The 18,488-nt window shown below is 33.0% G+C and overlaps 1 protein-coding gene across 7 annotated transcripts in view; it reads left to right on the top strand.

Moving 5' to 3' along the window:
• The window catches only part of Mipol1 (mirror-image polydactyly 1), a 301,689-nt gene that overhangs the window by 135,572 nt on the left and 147,629 nt on the right, over positions 1-18,488 (top strand). For 6 of the 7 annotated variants that reach the window (XM_010632664.3, XM_010632658.3, XM_010632659.1 and 3 more), the window contains one exon: positions 5,650-5,757. The exons of the other annotated variant lie outside the window; for it this stretch is intronic. In XM_010632664.3, coding sequence (XP_010630966.1) covers positions 5,650-5,757 — 108 coding nt within the window. The remainder of the gene's footprint in view (positions 1-5,649; positions 5,758-18,488) is intronic. 7 annotated transcript variants of the gene reach the window in all.

Raw genomic sequence — 18,488 nt, forward strand, 5'->3', positions numbered from 1 at the left:
CAAACCAAATATGAGGAAGGAAATTATAAAGATCAGAGCAGAAGTTAATGAAATTGAGACTAACAAAAGTACAAATAATGAAAGATCTTGCTTTTAAAGAATAGACAAAATTGACAAACCCTTGGCCAAATTTACCATAAGAAAAAAATTCATATCAAAAGAAATAAAAAATGTCAGAATTACAGTGGACAGTGCTAAAATCCATATGAGTAGTAACTACTATGAAAACTTGTACTCCAACAAATCTGAGAATACAGAAGATGTAGACAGATTCATTGATGCATATGAATCACTAAAACTGAACCAAGAATATATAAACACCTAAGCAGTTCAGTTACAGGCAATTAAGTTAAGGGAGTAACAACAGCAACAAGAAAAACTACCAAGTAGAAAAGAACAGGATCAAATGGATATACTGCTGAATTCTATCCCATCTTGCAGGAATCTCTTAGGGACTATATAGTACTGGTACTCCTCAAACCCTTCTGTGGAGTTGAAAGGAAGGAGTACTTTCAGACTCATTGCCACAAGCTAATGTTACCTTAATTCAAGAATCGGCCAAGGACTCAACTGAAAAAGAAAACTAATGATAACAGATGCAAAAATTTTCAGCAAGACACTGGCAAATGCAACAAATCATCATGAACATCATACATCATGACCAAATGGGCTTTATTTATCCCAAGGATGCAAGGATGGTTCAACATACACAAATCAGTAAAAGTAGTATATGACATAAATAAACAAGGACAAAAATCACATGATCCTCTCCTTAGATGCAGAAAAGGCTTTGACAAAATTCACTATCTAGTCATGATAAAACCCCCTGAAGAAAATAGGTATAGAAGGACCTTTTCTCAACCTGATAAAAGCCACTTTTGAAAACCCTACTATCAACATTATATTAAATGGAGTATAGATGAAAGCTTTCAACAAGATAATGATTTTCATTGTCAACACTCCTGCTCAATATAGTACTTGAAACAGAGAATTCAGACAAAAGAAAGAAAAGGGAATGTACAGGAGAGGAAGAAATCATTATTTGCAGATAACATGGTCCTTTATGTGGTTGACCCAAAAATTTTGCCAAAACACTCCTAATAAATTTGGTAATATATCAGCATACAAAATCAACACACAGACATCAGTAGCTCTCCTGTATGCCAATGGTGAAACCATTCAGAAATTAATTAAATAATAATGTTCATAATTATTCCAAGAAAAATGATTTGGGAATTACCCTAACCAAGGAAATGAAAGACTTCTGTAATGAAAGTTATAGTGTTCCAAAATAGGAGATTAAAGAGAACGTTTCAAAATGGAAAGATATCCTGTGTTTCTGGATAAGCATAACAAATACTTCAAAGTAGTGATACTACTCATACTCATGTATAGATTTAATCCCAATCAGGATACCAGTGACATTCCTTAAAGAACTAGAGAAAACAATCCTAAATATATATGGAGCAAAAAGAGACCAGAAAACAAAAGCAGTCCTGGATAACAGGAGGAAAATAGGAGGCATCACAAGTCCATACTTCAGGTTATAATACAAAGCTACAATGATAAAAACAGCATGGTACTACCTTAAAAATAGACACGCAGGTCAGTGAAACAGAAAAGAGGATGTAAAAACAGTCCAAGGCACATTGAGTCATCTGATCTTTGGCAAATAAGCTAAAAGCACACACTGGAGAAAGCCTCTATAACAAATAGTTCTGGGAAAACTGGCCTCCATGCATAAGATTAACCTAGATTCCTTTATCTTACCCAGTACCAAAATAAAATAAAAATTGGAGATGTAAATATTACAGCAGAAACACTGAATCTACTGGACTATAAAATGGGAAAAACTATTGAAGACATAGGCACAGGTAATGAGTTTCTGAACAGAACCCCAGTTGCAAAAGAAATAACATCAAGAATCAATAGAAGGGATGCCGGGCGTGGTGGCACATGCCTGTAATCCCAGCACTCGGGAGGCTGAAGCAGGAGGATCGCTTTGAGATCACGACCAGCCTGAACTTCATAGAGTGAGTTCCAGAGCAGTCTCAACTACATAGTAAGACCCTGTCTCAAAAAAAACAAAAGAATCAATATAAGGGATCATAGCAAATTAAAGGGCTTTGGCACAGCCAAAGAAACAACCTTCAGAGCCAAAGAAACAACAAATGAGAGAAGAGACACCCTACAAAATAGGAAGAACAATTTGGCACCTACTCCTTGGACAGAGGATTATTTGTAGAATATATAAATACCTTTTAAAAACCCAGACCTCCAAAAATTAAAAAAGTCAAAAAAATGAGAAAGTGAAATGAATAGCTGTTTCTTAGAAGTAGTACAAATGGCCAATAAAACATGAAAAAAAATTCAATATCTCTGGCCATTACAGAAATCCAAATGAACAATGAGATTCTATCTTACTCCAAAATGCCTAGCATCAAGCAATCACATAATAACAGATGCTGTTAAGGCAGCACGGGAAAAGAAACCTTAATCCATTCTTGGTGTGATGTAAACTAGTACAATCATGGAAATCATTATGGAGATTCCTCAAAAGATTATAACTAGAGGTTCCATTTGACCCAGTTGTTTCTTTTCTAATTATCTTCTCCAAAAAGCTAAAGCCATATTACAGTGGCATATGCATATCTATGTTTACAGAAGTACAATTCATAATAGCTAAATCTCTTTTTTTTTTGCCCATTGTTTATTGGTACATTTAAAGCAAACAGTACAGTTACATTTATCATTGGGATCTTGTACCTTTACATATGTCTTGTTTCTTATTTTTTTCCCCATACCCCTTTCCTTGTTTACTGTTTACAGAAGTACAATTCATAATAGCTAAATCTCTTTTTTTTTTGCCCATTGTTTATTGGTACATTTAAAGCAAACAGTACAGTTACATTTATCATTGGGATCTTGTACCTTTACATATGTCTTGTTTCTTATTTTTTTCCCCATACCCCTTTCCTCCCTTCATAGCTAAATTTTGAAAGTGGTCTATCTGTTCATAAACAAGTAAATAGGTAATGAAAATGGAATTTTTGTACACAGTGGAGAACTTTGTAAAAAAAGGATAAATTTGAGTCATTTGTAGGAAAATTGATGTACCTAGATAGATACTATGTTAAATGAAGTAAATGAGGCACACAAGCTTTAATATTGCATGGCTCTTTTATGACATACCAAAAGTATAAATAATTCAAAGAGCAGAATAAAAGAGAACAGGAAAGAGCTTAATAGAATAGGTTTTTCTTGGGGGAGAAGACAATGGCAGGATTCAAGATGGGAGAAATTTGGTGCATAGTTTTGTTTGTTCATTTGTTCCCAGTACTGGGAATTGAGCTTGGAGCCTTGTGCATGCTGAGCAAGCACCCTACCACTGTACTACATTTTTAGCCTTCACATCTGTGTTTATGTCTGAAGGTATTATGGGAAGATTTATTTGCATTTGGTAAATACTCATGATGGCTACAACAGTTTCTGTTATTGTATCCAATCTTTGTATGTTTTAAGTGACAATTTTTCTTTAAACATCAATTATGTTTAAGTTCACATTAAGGAGAATATCTAGAAAATTTGAATTGGAAAGAGTAGGATCATAATCAACTTTATAAATAGTATAAAAAATTATAAAATGACACTAGACAGTAGCATTTGCTAGGGAATACACAATAAAATTTTTTGCTTCAGTATAAATTTCAAAATTGGAGAATGTAGAGAAAGGTAAGACAGAATATATTATAAATGAATATGCAATTGTGAAGATTGTATCGGCAATGAAAACATATAGGATCAAATAAATCTCAGTAAACTTTCAGTGTAGTTAAATGTGTATCATAAGTGTGTGTCTGACAGAACCTTTACATATAATATTTCAGAAATATTATTTGGCTCACACAGCTTTTTTACCAGGTCAATGTTAAACCTCATAAACAAACAAACAAAAAAATACGTGGAACATTTATTTCTTGGGCAAAAATATGTAAACTTTAAAATTTTTCATTTCAAATTCACTTAAAATAATTAAAAATTTTTGGCCAAATACTTCTTTACTGTGTTTCCTCACTTTGTATATATTCCTAAGTTTCTACCTTCCTTTTTGTCTTTTATATTCTTTTTTTCTTTGGTTTCAGCTTACGAAACCAATTCCAAAGTAAAACCAGTTCAGATATCTGCAGCATGAGGCTTTCATAGATAGTCAAAAATTACCCACTTTACCTTTGAATTCTCATCAGTCACATTTGTTCATTCCATTATGATACCTAATAATTGTATATGAAATTTGATTGATATATACTTTAAAGGCTAAATTTAGTAGAGAACATTGCTAGTAGCTTGTAAAAGTTATGTTTTATTCATTTCCATGGCTCATGATTTTTGTGTTCACTCTGTGACCAAATACTTTAATTGTTATGGGCTTAAAAAGGACAGAGACACAGTTTAATGGAATTCATGTGTCCCTCCTAATAAAGGGCAAATGATACATGTCAGAGAGCTTTCACATAATTAAAAAACATGTGGTACCTGCATTCAGATGTGCGTAGCACATCGTGGGATGGTGATGTAAATGTGTCTTCCATGGAATCACTCAGTACTGTATCATATTTGCAGAATTTAGCTCTAACAAATTCTCTATTTTATTAAATTAATATTAATTTGAAATGTCTTGATTTTCTGGTTACTTTGTGTATTTGTTTTTTTATAATTTGTATTTTGTATTCATGGCCTCTGTATACTCAATATTTGTATAAACATCATATATCTAAGTCAATATCAGGAGTCTAGTAAGACTTTTAAAAGGATTTGTATATTACTCAAAGTTGAGAAGTACAGGTATGGACTACGTGTTATAAGGGTGTGAGGCAGAAGAAATTAATGTTAGAATAATAAGAAAATAGAAAAGAAAAAAAAAGAATAATAAGAAATGCCAGATCATATCTTGTAAACTAGTGATTTTTTTATTCGTTTTGGCTACTGGGTATTTGTCAAATAGTGTAGAAAGAACTTGGTATGATGTTGAATCAGTATGTGTATTTCATTGTTTGTTAATTACAATTAAAAATAAATTAAGAAATTTTAGCCTTTTACTGAAAAGTGTTTAATACTTTATTCCTTTAATCTCTCACATATCTTCATATTGTTTTGTACTGCAGTGCATCATTTTATAGCCTATACAACTATTATGTAAAATACTATCTCTTTATTATATTTTATGAGTACTTTTTATTTGCAAAATAATGCATTATAGAATATAATACATCATAGAATATAATACCATGGTTTATTTAGAATCCATTGTGGGTTTTAGAAGCATGTTTTTATTTAGTCAATAACTACATAAAACAATTTGGTTAATGAAGAAAATAATTTTGAATAAAGTTGGATCTTAATTTTTAAAGAAGTATTTAACTATTTTAGATTCATAATATTAACTGAAAATTATAATTGAATAACCAGAGCACTGTGAACAATGTTATTTTGTTTGTAGTCAGTATTACTTTTACTTACCTCTCTTGTTGGAAAAAAAATAAATCTTGTCTTTTAGAAAATAAAGTGGTATTATTTACATTAATTCATATGGCTTGGAGGAAAAAAAATGTGCTAACTCCTTTACTTAATGGGATTCTTCCCCTGTGGCAGTGCAAACGGCTAGAGCAGGAGCTTCATCATCTGAAAGAGCAGAACCAGACTTCAGCAAACAACATGAGACATCTGACTGCTGAAAACAATCAAGAACGTGCTCTGAAGGTAAATCTCTGTTCCTTCTTGCAGGCAAATTAAGGTTGTAAGCCCTTGGTGCCAGCTTTCCGTGATGCATATATCAGTTGTGTACATTTCAGCAGAAGTGAGCTGTGGTGTTTGCCAACAACCCCTTCTTTAAACACAGATACAGCACGCTTCTGTTATGGTACTATTTTATTTCATGTATCTGTTCGTGAAAACAACATATTTTCTGAATTTTGAGTGGGAGACTATTAAAAACTTTGTCATATATTCCTTTTCTTTTTTGTTTTTAACTTTTTTTATAATCTTTTTTTTTTTTTTTGGTATTGGGGTTCGAACTTGTGCTTGCAAGGCAGGCAGTGGAACCACTGAGCTAAAAACCCGGACAGTTTTTAACTTTTATAATTAACGAAAAGTGAATACATTTGAAGAAAAAAATTAAATCACGGGCCTTTACTTTGTATCAGTATTATAATAATTTTTAAGTGAGCTATGATATTACTAACTCACAAAACTAATACTCCTTGAAGGATATGTGAACATGTTTGGGATTTGTAAGAGAATGCTATAAAACAGAGAAAGAAATATAATGCATTCAATTGGAACTTTAAACCATATTCCGTCTTATTATAATGTAGATCCAGTAATCATGAGAAAGGATGTTATTTTGAGTCTACTAATTTTTTTTTCTCAAGATGTTTGTCACTTCCCATTCTACTTTTTATAATGTGCCCAAGTTCCTAGAATATTGCCTGGGACACAGTAATTATCTCTACCCGCAAGGTGCTTCCATTCTCATTAACTTGTTAAAAGTGAAAATCCATAGGAAACAAAAAGTCATCTTTGTTTTATTGTACAAGAAAAAACGATTTGCTGCCAAGAGGATTGTACTTTACTTTGTCATCTTAAATTCAGTTATTTCTGCAAATTAGAGAAAGAGTCATGGTCTTAACAAACCAAGCGAGGACTGTGAAAATTAATCTTCTAAAATTTAGAAAATGATGACATTTTGATATAGAATTATTTTTAATCTGCCCAAGAAAAGGTTCAACAGAAATCAGATTTTTCTACAAAATATATTTAGCTTCATTTTGAAATTGTTCGTGGTGAGCTTATAACTTAATAATTCATTTTCTTTTTTTCTTTCTACTTAATGTATAGATAGACCATAAAGATGATTGTGAAAAGAGGCAATTATATATTTCTGATCCAAAGAATGGACTATTTCATGAAAATTAAGTACAATAATTTTAAAGCATTGTTTTCAAAATGAAAATCAAGGTTGTTTTAATGGCTGCTTCTGTAATGCTTGCTAATTTCTTATTAGTATTAGGGAACACATTTTATATGCTTAATATAATGTGGCTGTTTTTATTAAAAACAATTTAAGGGAGTGGCGATACACCCCTATTTTCCTAGCACTCTGAGAAGCAAAGGCAGGAAGATCATGAGTTTACACCTAGTCTGGGCAACTTAGTGAATATCATGATGCAGTCTCAAAATAAACAATCTAAAAGACTGGGGATGTAGTTCAGTGAAAAGATCCTGGGTTCAATTCCTAGTATTGAAAAAAAAAAGAAAGCTGAAATTAAAATTCCAAATAGTTAACATATAGTAATTGCCCAGTCTTATTCTGACATTTTTGGTTGTGTGTTTATGTTAAATTTAATTAAACATGGGCTGCAATTTATGGAAACAGAAACATTTGTATGTGTCATTTTTTTATTAACTGATTTAATATTGTCTGTGTCCAAATGAAGATAAGGAGCAATTTTTTTAAAATAGCACTAATAATATTTTTAACATTTTATTATAAATGGCACTGTTATTACTATCACTACTAAAGGTGAATTTGAATAGAATAATTTTTGAAAAATTCATGACTTATTTCCCTGAATTACACTCAAATTTCTGAAAGAAGCAGTTTTGGGGTATGTCTAGAGACAAGAAAAAATTTAATAGTTATCCATTATGCAGAACCTTCCAAAGCATTGATTATGGTAAAATCATAATTGCCATACAAGGAAAGAGCTGTCAGAAATATATTATCATTAAAATAATAATGTCTTTATTCTAATAACTGAAAATTCTTCCTAAATTATTTGCATTGTAGAACATAAGATCAGGTTTTTTATGATCATTTACAACCATTCTTTATATTAGCTGCATTTGGTAGACATAGAAAGTTTTCTTCTCTTTTTATGTCTTTAATTTTCCTGATAAGTAATATACAGTGGTGTCTACTGAGTGAGGGGCTGAATTATACTTATGCTAGTTATTATTTTTTCATTTAAAATAAATTTTGCTCATTTATGTTAAGAATTTGGCTTCCTGAAGAACATCATTTTGTATCTTAAATATTTTAGACATAGATTAGTCATAAGTATGTCATCATTAAACTTAATAAGAAAGTTTATATGTGCTTTCTTTCCTTTTTAATTTCATTAATATACCTTCCTTATTACATATCTTTAACCTCCTAGAATTGCAGATCTCCAGTATAATTTCCTTGAAAGCCATTTTTTTCTTAGACAGTAGACGACCTCTGATTGCTAATAAACCTGTGATACTTTTCATTATCATATTCAATATCCCAGTCAACTGAAGGATAAGCTAGGTGTGGTGGCATCTGCCTATAATCCCAGCACATGGGAGGCTGCAGGAGGAGGACTTCCATGAGTTCAAGGCCAGCCGGGACTATATTTCAATCTATTGATCCTTTCTCTTGAAACACTTTCCTGTTCCCTATTGCTAAAGCTTTATTATTTTTCTCTCCTTTGATTGCCTTTCCTTAGTCTTGATTGCTGGTCCCTTTTTTCCTACCTAGCCATAAAGTATAGGTGTTTCTGAGGTTAAGTATTGGTCCCCCCACTTTTTAAAATAAACTATTTTAGAGCAGTTTGCGGTTTACATCAAAATTGAATAAAAAGTAAAGAAAGAGCCCATGTACCCGCTGTCCCTCCATATCCTCCCCCACTATCACCATCAGGGACCAAAGTAGTAGATTTGTTATAGTCGGGTTGTCGTAACCAGAATCCTCAGTTTACAACAGAACTTACTTGCTAGTATACACATAATGAGTTTTGATAAATGTGTAATGTCTAGTAGTCATTGTATCATACAGAATAATTTCACTGCCCCCAATGTGTTCTGCCTGTTCATCTATCTTGACCTCGTGATCCCTGGCAATACCGATCTTTTTACTTTCTCCATAGTTTGACTATATCATCATATAGGTAGAGTCATACAATAGATAGCCTTTTAGTATTGGCTTCTTTTGCTTAATAATGTACATTTAAAATTCCTACATATAAAAAAATTCCTTCATATCTTCTGAAGGTTACAAAGCTCACTTTCTTATAGTTCAGAAATACCTCATTTCTTCTTAGTGATAAATGATCGAGTATTATTTAGATGTACCAGTTTATTCACTGGAGGTCTTCTGGCAAGCTTCCAACTCTTTTGCTATTAGAAATAAGTCTCCTATAACCATCTGTGTGCAGGATTTTGTGTGAACCTAAGTTGTCTAACTCATTTGAGTACATACCAAGGAATGTCATTGATGGGTCATACATATGGCAAAATATGTTTAATTTTATAAGAAACTGCCATACTGTCTTTCAAAGTGGCTATATACCATTTAGTATTTCCATCACTAATGAATGAGAGTACTTGTTATTCCATATCCTCACTTGCAGGATGTTTCTTTTGTTGTTTTCTTTCCCTTCTCTGTTTCACCTGTTCTTATCTCATCACTATTTATGTCCTAGTGAAGGTCACGTCAACCCCTCCACTTGGATATTTGAATATCACCTTACCTAGCAAGTTTGAAACCAGATGCTTTGACTTCATAAACCTTCTCCATAAGGAAGAAGTCAGGACCTAACTCAAACATATTATATTGTCTGTATAACTCAACATTTATTCTAGTCATAGTCTCCTTTGTATTGAAGTGGAAGTTAAATATTTTTTTCAGTCTTTCTTTTTTGCCAGTGAGATGTAACAAGGAACCTACAGCAGGACTACAGCAGGAAGAAAGGATACAGCTGGAAAAAGTTTTTTGATATAAGAGAAGATGAAATAAACACCATCACTCCTTCCCTTTTATTACCTTTAACACTTACCTGATGTCTGGAACTAGTGTCACTACAGTAATGAAAAAAAAAAAAAAGTCCAAGAGAAGCTATCTGACATCAAGTCCCATAGCCAGTGAGCTAGTGAGAGAACATTAAGGACCTATATCCTGACTTCTTTTACTGGTGAGAGAATAAAGCTCTATATTTTATATAATTCTTAATTGCTTTCTATTATTTACTTCCAGCTTGATCCAGTAATAGCTACTCATTAATCCTCATACACATGTAGGCTATAATAATCGCCATGCTCATCATACTGTTTTATGATCTCACCCACCACAAAGCAATTCAGCATCCAGTCCTGTTGATTATGCTGTGTTTTTTTCCTATTTTACTCTCATTTTTATTCTGCTTTATCAAGGCCACAATCTAGACAATAACAGGATAAATATTTCCCTAACTTTTCTATCCTAATCAGTTGTCATACTACCATTGGCTATGATTCTGAAGCACAGGATTTCCTCTTCTACTCGTAAACCTCACTGCCTTACATTTTCAAGAATATAAGAAAATATATTTTAAATAACCCTCTTGTCTTAAAAATGAGAAAAGATTTTTAAATTTTTTATAAGAATATTTTAAAACATTATTATGATGGAAGGCAAATAAAGAATCTGTAAAGGCCCCAAAGTTGAAATGAAATGGAAAAAAAAATCAATAATAAAACCTGTGGGCAAAAAGTGATTACCTGAAACTGTCTTTTCAACCTGAGTGAATTTGTCAAAACTTGGTGAATTTGAGCCTCCATTTTAATGACTACAAGGGCAAGACCAGCCCTATTTATGCCAGGGAATATCATGAAAAATTATCTCTAAAGCTGGTGAAATGGCATCACCATTAATGTTTAAGGCAATTTGACTTGACTGGAAGGGGGAAAAAATCTTCTCTGAAATTTTGTCATTCATTACAGGATTTCAGGCAGTTTACTATCACTCAGGTAGACTAATGTCTTAGTGTATGTGTCTAAGAGCTGTGGTTTTAACTTGAATGGTCCTGCCCCAGAGTAGCCCATAGAGAACAAACCAAAGCAAATAGTCTTCTATTTGCATCCAACAATTTTGATAGAGAAAGAGCTAATAGAAAAATAAATTAGAAATTACTTAATAGTAAAAGCACTTCTAATGAACATCAGCAAAAATGTAAGACAACAGAATCATATAGTTCAACAAGTCATTCAGGTATTTTAATTATCCATCATAGGATATATCATAAGTGTGCTCTGTATCTTTGAGGTAAAAGGAAGGCTTGAAAGCAAGAGTCAGGAAAGAAACTAAAAACGCATGACTAGATTTGATAGTAAACTAGGTTGAACTTAGAGAAATTTACACTAAGATAACCATAACACTTAGTAAATAGGTTGAACAGCAGATTTCACAGTTTAAGAAGTTACTGTAACCTGGAAGATAGATGTGAAACAAGTATTGAAATAGAAGTCAGAGAGACAAAGAAATAAGGATATAAAAGAGGTATTAAAGGACATAAGAGTTTAAATACCTAAAATAGATCTATTGGGCCGGGGATTTAGCTTAGTGGTACCATCGCCTGCCTCACAAATGAAAGGTCCTGACTTCAATCCCCGATACCAAAAAATAAAATAGATCTGTTCAGAATTCCAGAGGAGATAATATAGGGAGTGGGGAAGAACAGACACAAAAAGTCATGACAAAAATGTTTTTCAAATTGTCAAATGGCAGAAACCTGAAGTCTGGGAATCTCAGATGAATTTTCGTCATGATAAGTGTTTTCAAATTTGATGAACACTGAAGTTTAGAAACCCACTTGAAACAAACAAGGAGAAAAGTCATCTCTACAGAGGAATGGCCGACTCACTGACTTTACAACAACAATCATAGAATAATATTTTAAATACACTGAGAACAAGAGGAATAATGCCCTAAATATTTCAGAGTAAAAGTACCTGTAGAAAGCAAGAATGAGGTAACAGTTATGAATAACCATGCTCAGTTGCTTCCTACTGCCCATGAAAGAAAGCCCAAGCCTCTCCTAAGTACACATGGAACACACCGTTAGTTTTACCCTGCTGTCCCCTTTTTTCATTTTTTGGGCCATTTTCCTCTAGTTGTGCTTGTTCCAAGATACTCCCTACTTCATGGTGTTTCTATAAATGTATGTGTTACTTCATTTTGTCTGATCTTTTCTTTTGTTTTATTTTAAAAGTCTCTATTAGTTGTCTCCTCTAAATCATTAATTTCTTCATCATAAGAGATTGTCATTTTTTATGTTGTTCACTTGGAATTTAGCACATCATTTGGATTATATTATACAACCGTTTGTTTTTTAAATAAATAACTTTTAAGCTCTCCGTGATGTTAATATTTTTCTCATCTAATGTCTTTAAGACAAAATAAAATGGAATTATTCTGGTGTAAATTATCTTAATAATCACTGCATATGCCTAGCTATAACTCTGTAGAAGGATTTCTATTTTGTGCTAAACTTTCTTTTCTCATGAACTGAATAAAGTCTCTGTTTTTCTAAATATTCTGATAGAAGAGGTTTTAGTGTATTCATTTTGTTCTTTGAAGTTTAGAATTCACTGCAGGATAAGCTTTTTTATGAGAATGAGTAAATACCAACCAACATTCATTGTCCTGAATAGTAAATAATAACTGTTTCTTTAGATAAAATTATCAGTTAAAGTGAATTAGTAGTCTTTTATATGCCAAGATAATATCAGCCCTTTACTGTGAGTGGAGTATGGTTTGGGATTATTTTCTAGCACAATACATAACTTTGGGAATAGATTTTGAATTTTAAAATCTTGTATTTCCAGTTTACTACATATACAGCAATCCAATTAACATGGCCTCCACTTTTGTGAGATAGTAAGTATAGGGATATTGTTACAATTGTTATAAATATAAGCAATCTTTATACAAAGTATGATACATTATGCCATTTGGTATATATGGTGTGATAAAAGAATATTGATGTAGCTGTCAAAGACCTGTTTTCTTGTCTGTGTTCTGCTATTACCCAACTGAGTAGCCTTTAGAAAGTTATTTTGTATCTTCAAAATTAGGGAGTTGGATAACATTCAAAATAATTAAAATTCTATTTATTGTGTGTTTACAGATTTGTAGTATGCTATTATAATTTTACTCATTTATTCAGTAATACATATTTGTGAGATGACCTGAATTCAGGCCCACATAGTTTCTGAATTAAGGAAAGTACAATTTTAAGTCAGTATTATAGGTAAGATGACAGCTTTAGAGGAAAAAGTATATGATTAGTAATTACAACAAGATAATAGGTTATGGCTACAAAGTAGGTGGCCCAAGGGCTCCTTGTGGTGATATAACACTCTGCATGTCATTGTGATAATGCTTGTATCAATTTTCAAGTAATAATACTACATAGAACTAAATTCACACACACGTGCATGTAAGATTCATGAAGTCACAATAAGCTCTGTGAATTGGACCACAGCCTCCAGAATGACACTGTCAGATTCCTGACTTAAATGCTATAATGTAGTTGCACAAGATGTTAAATATTTGGAAATATCTGCTACAAGGTATGTGGGACCCCACTGTACATTTTTAAAACTTTATGTAATTTTATAATTATCTCAAAACAAAATCACTATTTTTTAAATTTAGTTTTGTTTTTTGAGACCGTCTCACTATAGTTCAGGTTGACCTTGAACTCACAGAAATCTTCCTGCCTCAGCCTCACAAGTGCTAGGATTATAGGCATATATTACCACATCTGGCATCAAAAGCTACTCACGAAGTCCAGCTCACATTCAAGGGGTAGCCATTACACAGGGCATGAATACAAGGAGGCAAAGATCATTGTGGGGTTATGTTACAGGCTGCCTGTCATACCTGGGTACACATATCAACATCTCAAGCTTCTTAGGCCAAAAACCAAATTCCTAATTGTATTGCCCAATCTGGTCTAGCTGCAGAGTCTGTAAAGAACATCTTGTTATCCTACCAGTCGGTGAAGATTGTTGAAGTCATTTTTTACTCTTTTTCTCATACTCTGCATTCTACCTGTAAACAAATCTTCTTGGCTGCACTTGTAACACATATCAGGAATTCAGCCGCTTCTCCCCACTTCCACAGCTACTATTTCTCGAGCTCTGTCACTTCCTGCCTGGATTATTGTAAAAACCTCCCAATCGTAGGCTGTTTTTATTGTTGCCTTTTTCTATTCACAGTGCAGCTTCCAGAACAATCCTGTTAAAATGTAGATTAGATTATGTTACTTCCTCTGATGTCAGACTTTTCTTTAGATGCACTATCCTCTTGCTATTCCTCAGACACACTAGTCATGCTTACATGTCAGTCTTGTACTTCCTGTATCTTCCAAGGAACACTCTTCTACGAAATGTTCACATAGCTCACTTTTAGTTTTTCATGTCTACCCAAATGCCAGCTGGCTAGTGAGACTTTACCTATTAATATCTCAACTCAAACCTATCAGCATTTTCTGTTCCCTTTCTGTTTTTTCTGTGAAGTACTGGTTATCATCTTATGATATATATTTTTGTTTATTTGTATTGTCGGTTTTCCTAATGAAAATTAATGCTCTATGAGACCAGGGATTTTTTTTTTTACTTTGTACACTTTCTGTGTCTATTAAAACTGTTTGACACTCAGAAAGTCAAAGACATTGACCATGACGAGCAGCTGCCAGCTGTTAACAACTTGAGTGGCTATACCTAAGGACATCAGCTGAAATCTAGGCTTGGCTGCACACCTTGCAACGGTACCTGGAATATAATGTTTATTAAATAAATACTCTATCTTTTAAATGAATTAATGCCACCTGTGCAATTCAGTATTCCCTTTCCTTCATCGACACATCAGAAGCATTCTTCAGTAGAATTATGTATTCTTTTTAAACCTTCCTTTAAATGCACCATGATTTTTCTTTCCCCTTAAAGTTGCCTATGTAAATTGTTTATAATTTTGCATTCCTATGAATACTACTATGAAAAATATTTTGTGTATAAGTATTTAGCCATTTAGTAAAGCACATATTGTAAAAGTCAAATGCCTGTATACATATTATAATAAAAAAGCAAAAGCAATTTGCTTTCCCATCTACCTTTTCTGATTTCAGCTCCCCAGACAAGACCACTTTTAACTTGTCTGTTTCTGTATGTCTAGATGAAAAGCTTAAGACACTTCTTAAATTTTCAGTTTTAGTAATTTATTGACTAGGAAGGTGAGAATTTGGCTCAAGTTTGTGTTACATTATTGTTATGTATTTACATTATTATAATATTCATAGCTGACCATATAGTAAAGTATATGTCAGGCATAGCAACATGATCATATTTTATATTGTGACCCAGTTAATACACAAACATATAAATATAAAACCAAGACAAAAATGTAAAAAATGAATATATACTCTCATAACATATATGTATTTGGACTGTTTTTACTTAATTAAAAAAAACTAATGCTGGTTGTGTTCCTCAAAATCGATCAGCTGTGACTCTGTGTGTGTGTGTGTGTGTATGCGTGTGTGTGTGTGTTACATGATTTGTAGTGGTATTTAGGGCCTTTGTCCCAGACTAAATTTAAAGTAATTTGTTCAGCAGATAATTTTGGAAAATAAAGGTAATATCTCCCTTCAAAACAGAGGGGGGATTTGTTTAGTATTCAATACAATAAGAATAATGTCTTCCTTTCAAGCAAAAATTGCATAACACATATCAAAAGCTTTGGGTTCCTTACACTTGCAGTTTTTCTGCCATGATCCTACTATGTGTTCATTATTAGCATGAGTCCCTCTACCTTGCTGCCATGGAACTTAGCACAAGAACGAATAGAAGCATGAAGCTTATGCTATTTATAACTGTTACTTCTTTGTAGGTTATATGTATTCCATCATTGAATTAATTTCTCCTTTGGGCTTCTTAAAGCTTCCGAACTTTTTGTTCTTATATGTATCACCACCCTCCCTCTTTCCCTCTCTTATGTCCTCCCTTTCTTTATATCTTCCTTACTTCCTTTCTTTTTACATTTACCTCGTACCTAGTATATAGTGCTCCTCAGCAGTAATTTTGCTACACAGAGTTAATTCGCCTTGCATTTGATTTTTTTATCATCCTAATTCTTCTATAAGAAAACCAGTCTTCTTCCATCTTCTGATGTAATTCTAAGTCTTAGTCTTGATAAGTTAGAATACCATAAATCTTTTGCCTCAAAAATTATTGTTTCAAAAATAAGCACATGTCATGTAAAGGTACAAGATCCCAATGATGAATGTAACTGTACTGTATGCCTAAAATGTACCGATAAACTCAATGAGAGAAAAAAATTATATAATACAGAAGAAGCAAAGATTTATACAATTTCCCCAAAAAAAGGCACATGTACCAATTGAAATCAGTATTCAAGATTTTTTCTCAATATTATTATGAATATATTTTAAACAAAAGTGGAGTAACTTAGATGACATGATTTCTCCATATCTATAAGTGCAGATCTATATGTTTCTTTTCTTAGGATCTGTAGATCCCAATGCCTTGAAAGGCAACATTTAATTTTCGCAGTTCCCTATTGTAGAGCATGCACATTGTTTCTGGCTTCTCAATATTGTAAGCAAGACATTGATAAGTCCTCTTGTATTTGTTTAGTGCATAAGTAACCATACAGTGGGAAATAACAGTGACACGAAATAGTTGGAAGAGGAAGACAATGGTACCAGATCTTCTACAGATTATAGTCAGACATGAAGTGTACAGGAATGCTCAGAAGATTCAGAAGGAGAGAAATAAAAAGATGGAATAATACTTCATTCTAGTACTAAAGTGTTGTACAAATAAAAAATTTACAAAGGAGCCTGAAAAGAAAGAGAAAGATGGGAAGATGATTCACAGATTGTGTGATCACAAAATTTTGAGATTAAATAAAATTTTATGGAGGGAATGGTTCACTGTGTCAAATATTGCAGCAAAGTTGATTAAGATCAATTCTTTGTTCGATGTGGTAGGCTTTGTTTTCCACATGTGTTAGTTCCTTTTCTCTCATTACTGAGACGAAATACTGACATCCAAAGGTAAAGGGGAAAGTTTATTTAGCTCACAGATTGTAGAGGTTTCAGTCCATAGTCAGCTGGCTCCAAGACGGGATAACAAGGCCAGGGATTTAGCTCACTGGTACAGCCATCTGCATTGCAAGTGCAAAATCATGAGTTTGATCCCCTGGTAACCCCCCGCCCCCCGCCAAAAGACAGGGATACAAACAGGCCTTGCAGAGAAGAAACAATATGGCACACATAAGGTAGCAAAGGCTACGAGACTCTTAAAAGCGTCTTTCTGCTCCCTTTATCCTGTTCAGACCACCAGGATTAGGGCAGTGCCAAACCAGTCACTCACTTGTAGTGCTTTAATAATCACATGCACTTAATCCTAGCGTCATGCATTCTAGATTCACCCATAACCTCAAGAAATCATAGACCCAAACCATAGCAATATAATAATTTTTTTTCTGAAGAGTGTATTTTCTTTACAAGCAATACTCTCAGTCACACCAGTTTTATTTTTCATACCAAATGAGGAAATACTGACAGCATTCACTATGGGCTTTCTAAAATGAAGAAATACATTGACTGCAGCACCAATTAAAGCTACATCATTAAAGCTCACAAAGTTTCTTCAAGTCTGTCAAGATACAATAAAAACTTATGGATGCAGATGAAACAACTGTGAACTTTAACCACTGCAATGAAAGTAATACAGGCTATGGTGGAAATCCTCTATAGAGATTATTACAAACACAATGTAATACTTGGTGATTCTTGCATTAATTGCTTTTAGTATTGGTCACTAGTGATGCTTTTCTAATTTCATTTCATAGTATTTGAATTGGATATTTATTTAGACAAAATAATAATAGATATATAAAGTGGTATTGCAAATTTAACTATTAAAAACTTTATACAATTTTAATGTGTCAAAAATGTTTTAATGAGTAAATTTTCAGTAGGAGATTGAATTTTTTAGCACACAGGCTGATTTATTATATAAAATGGCGTTGGCTAGATCCTGAAAACGTTTTGTAGTGTTTGTATCACCTGATCTTTGGCCTTGGTGTTTCCTTTGACTAAAATGCTCTACATCACCAAAGCCTGTTTCCCTTCTCCCTGTGCCTACTCATACCTATTCTTCCTATCATCAGTTTGACCACTCTGCTCTTGTCTGTGGTTAAAGTAGAGATGAATTTGGTAGTGGTAGAATGAAATTATTTTACTATGAAAATGAGCACTGATCTGAAAAGAAATGGATCATATGAGAAACTGTCAGCATTTCAAGATTTCCTTCCTCAGGCCTTTCTGATTTCTGTCCCATTAACAGTTCTTTGTTACTCACTTCCTCCTTATGTCTGTTTTTACCCTATGATCTCCTCTCTCTTTTTTTCATGACCTGTAGACTTTTAGTATTACAGTGGCCAGAAGATGTAGAGGAGTAGAAGTCTATGATACACTGTTGAGAGCAATGCCCTAGGTAGCATTAAATTGATACCTAGTAGAGATCCAGTTTGTTCATTGGTAGGTAATGAGTGTAGGTCAGTAGATCTTTACAGGAGTATGTATATTAGAATCATCAAAGGAATATTTTCAAAATAA

Source organism: Fukomys damarensis, unplaced genomic scaffold (assembly GCF_012274545.1).
Source record: "Fukomys damarensis isolate Sample0158 unplaced genomic scaffold, DMR_v1.0_HiC HiC_scaffold_17, whole genome shotgun sequence".
NCBI classification, from domain to species: domain Eukaryota; kingdom Metazoa; phylum Chordata; class Mammalia; order Rodentia; family Bathyergidae; genus Fukomys; species Fukomys damarensis.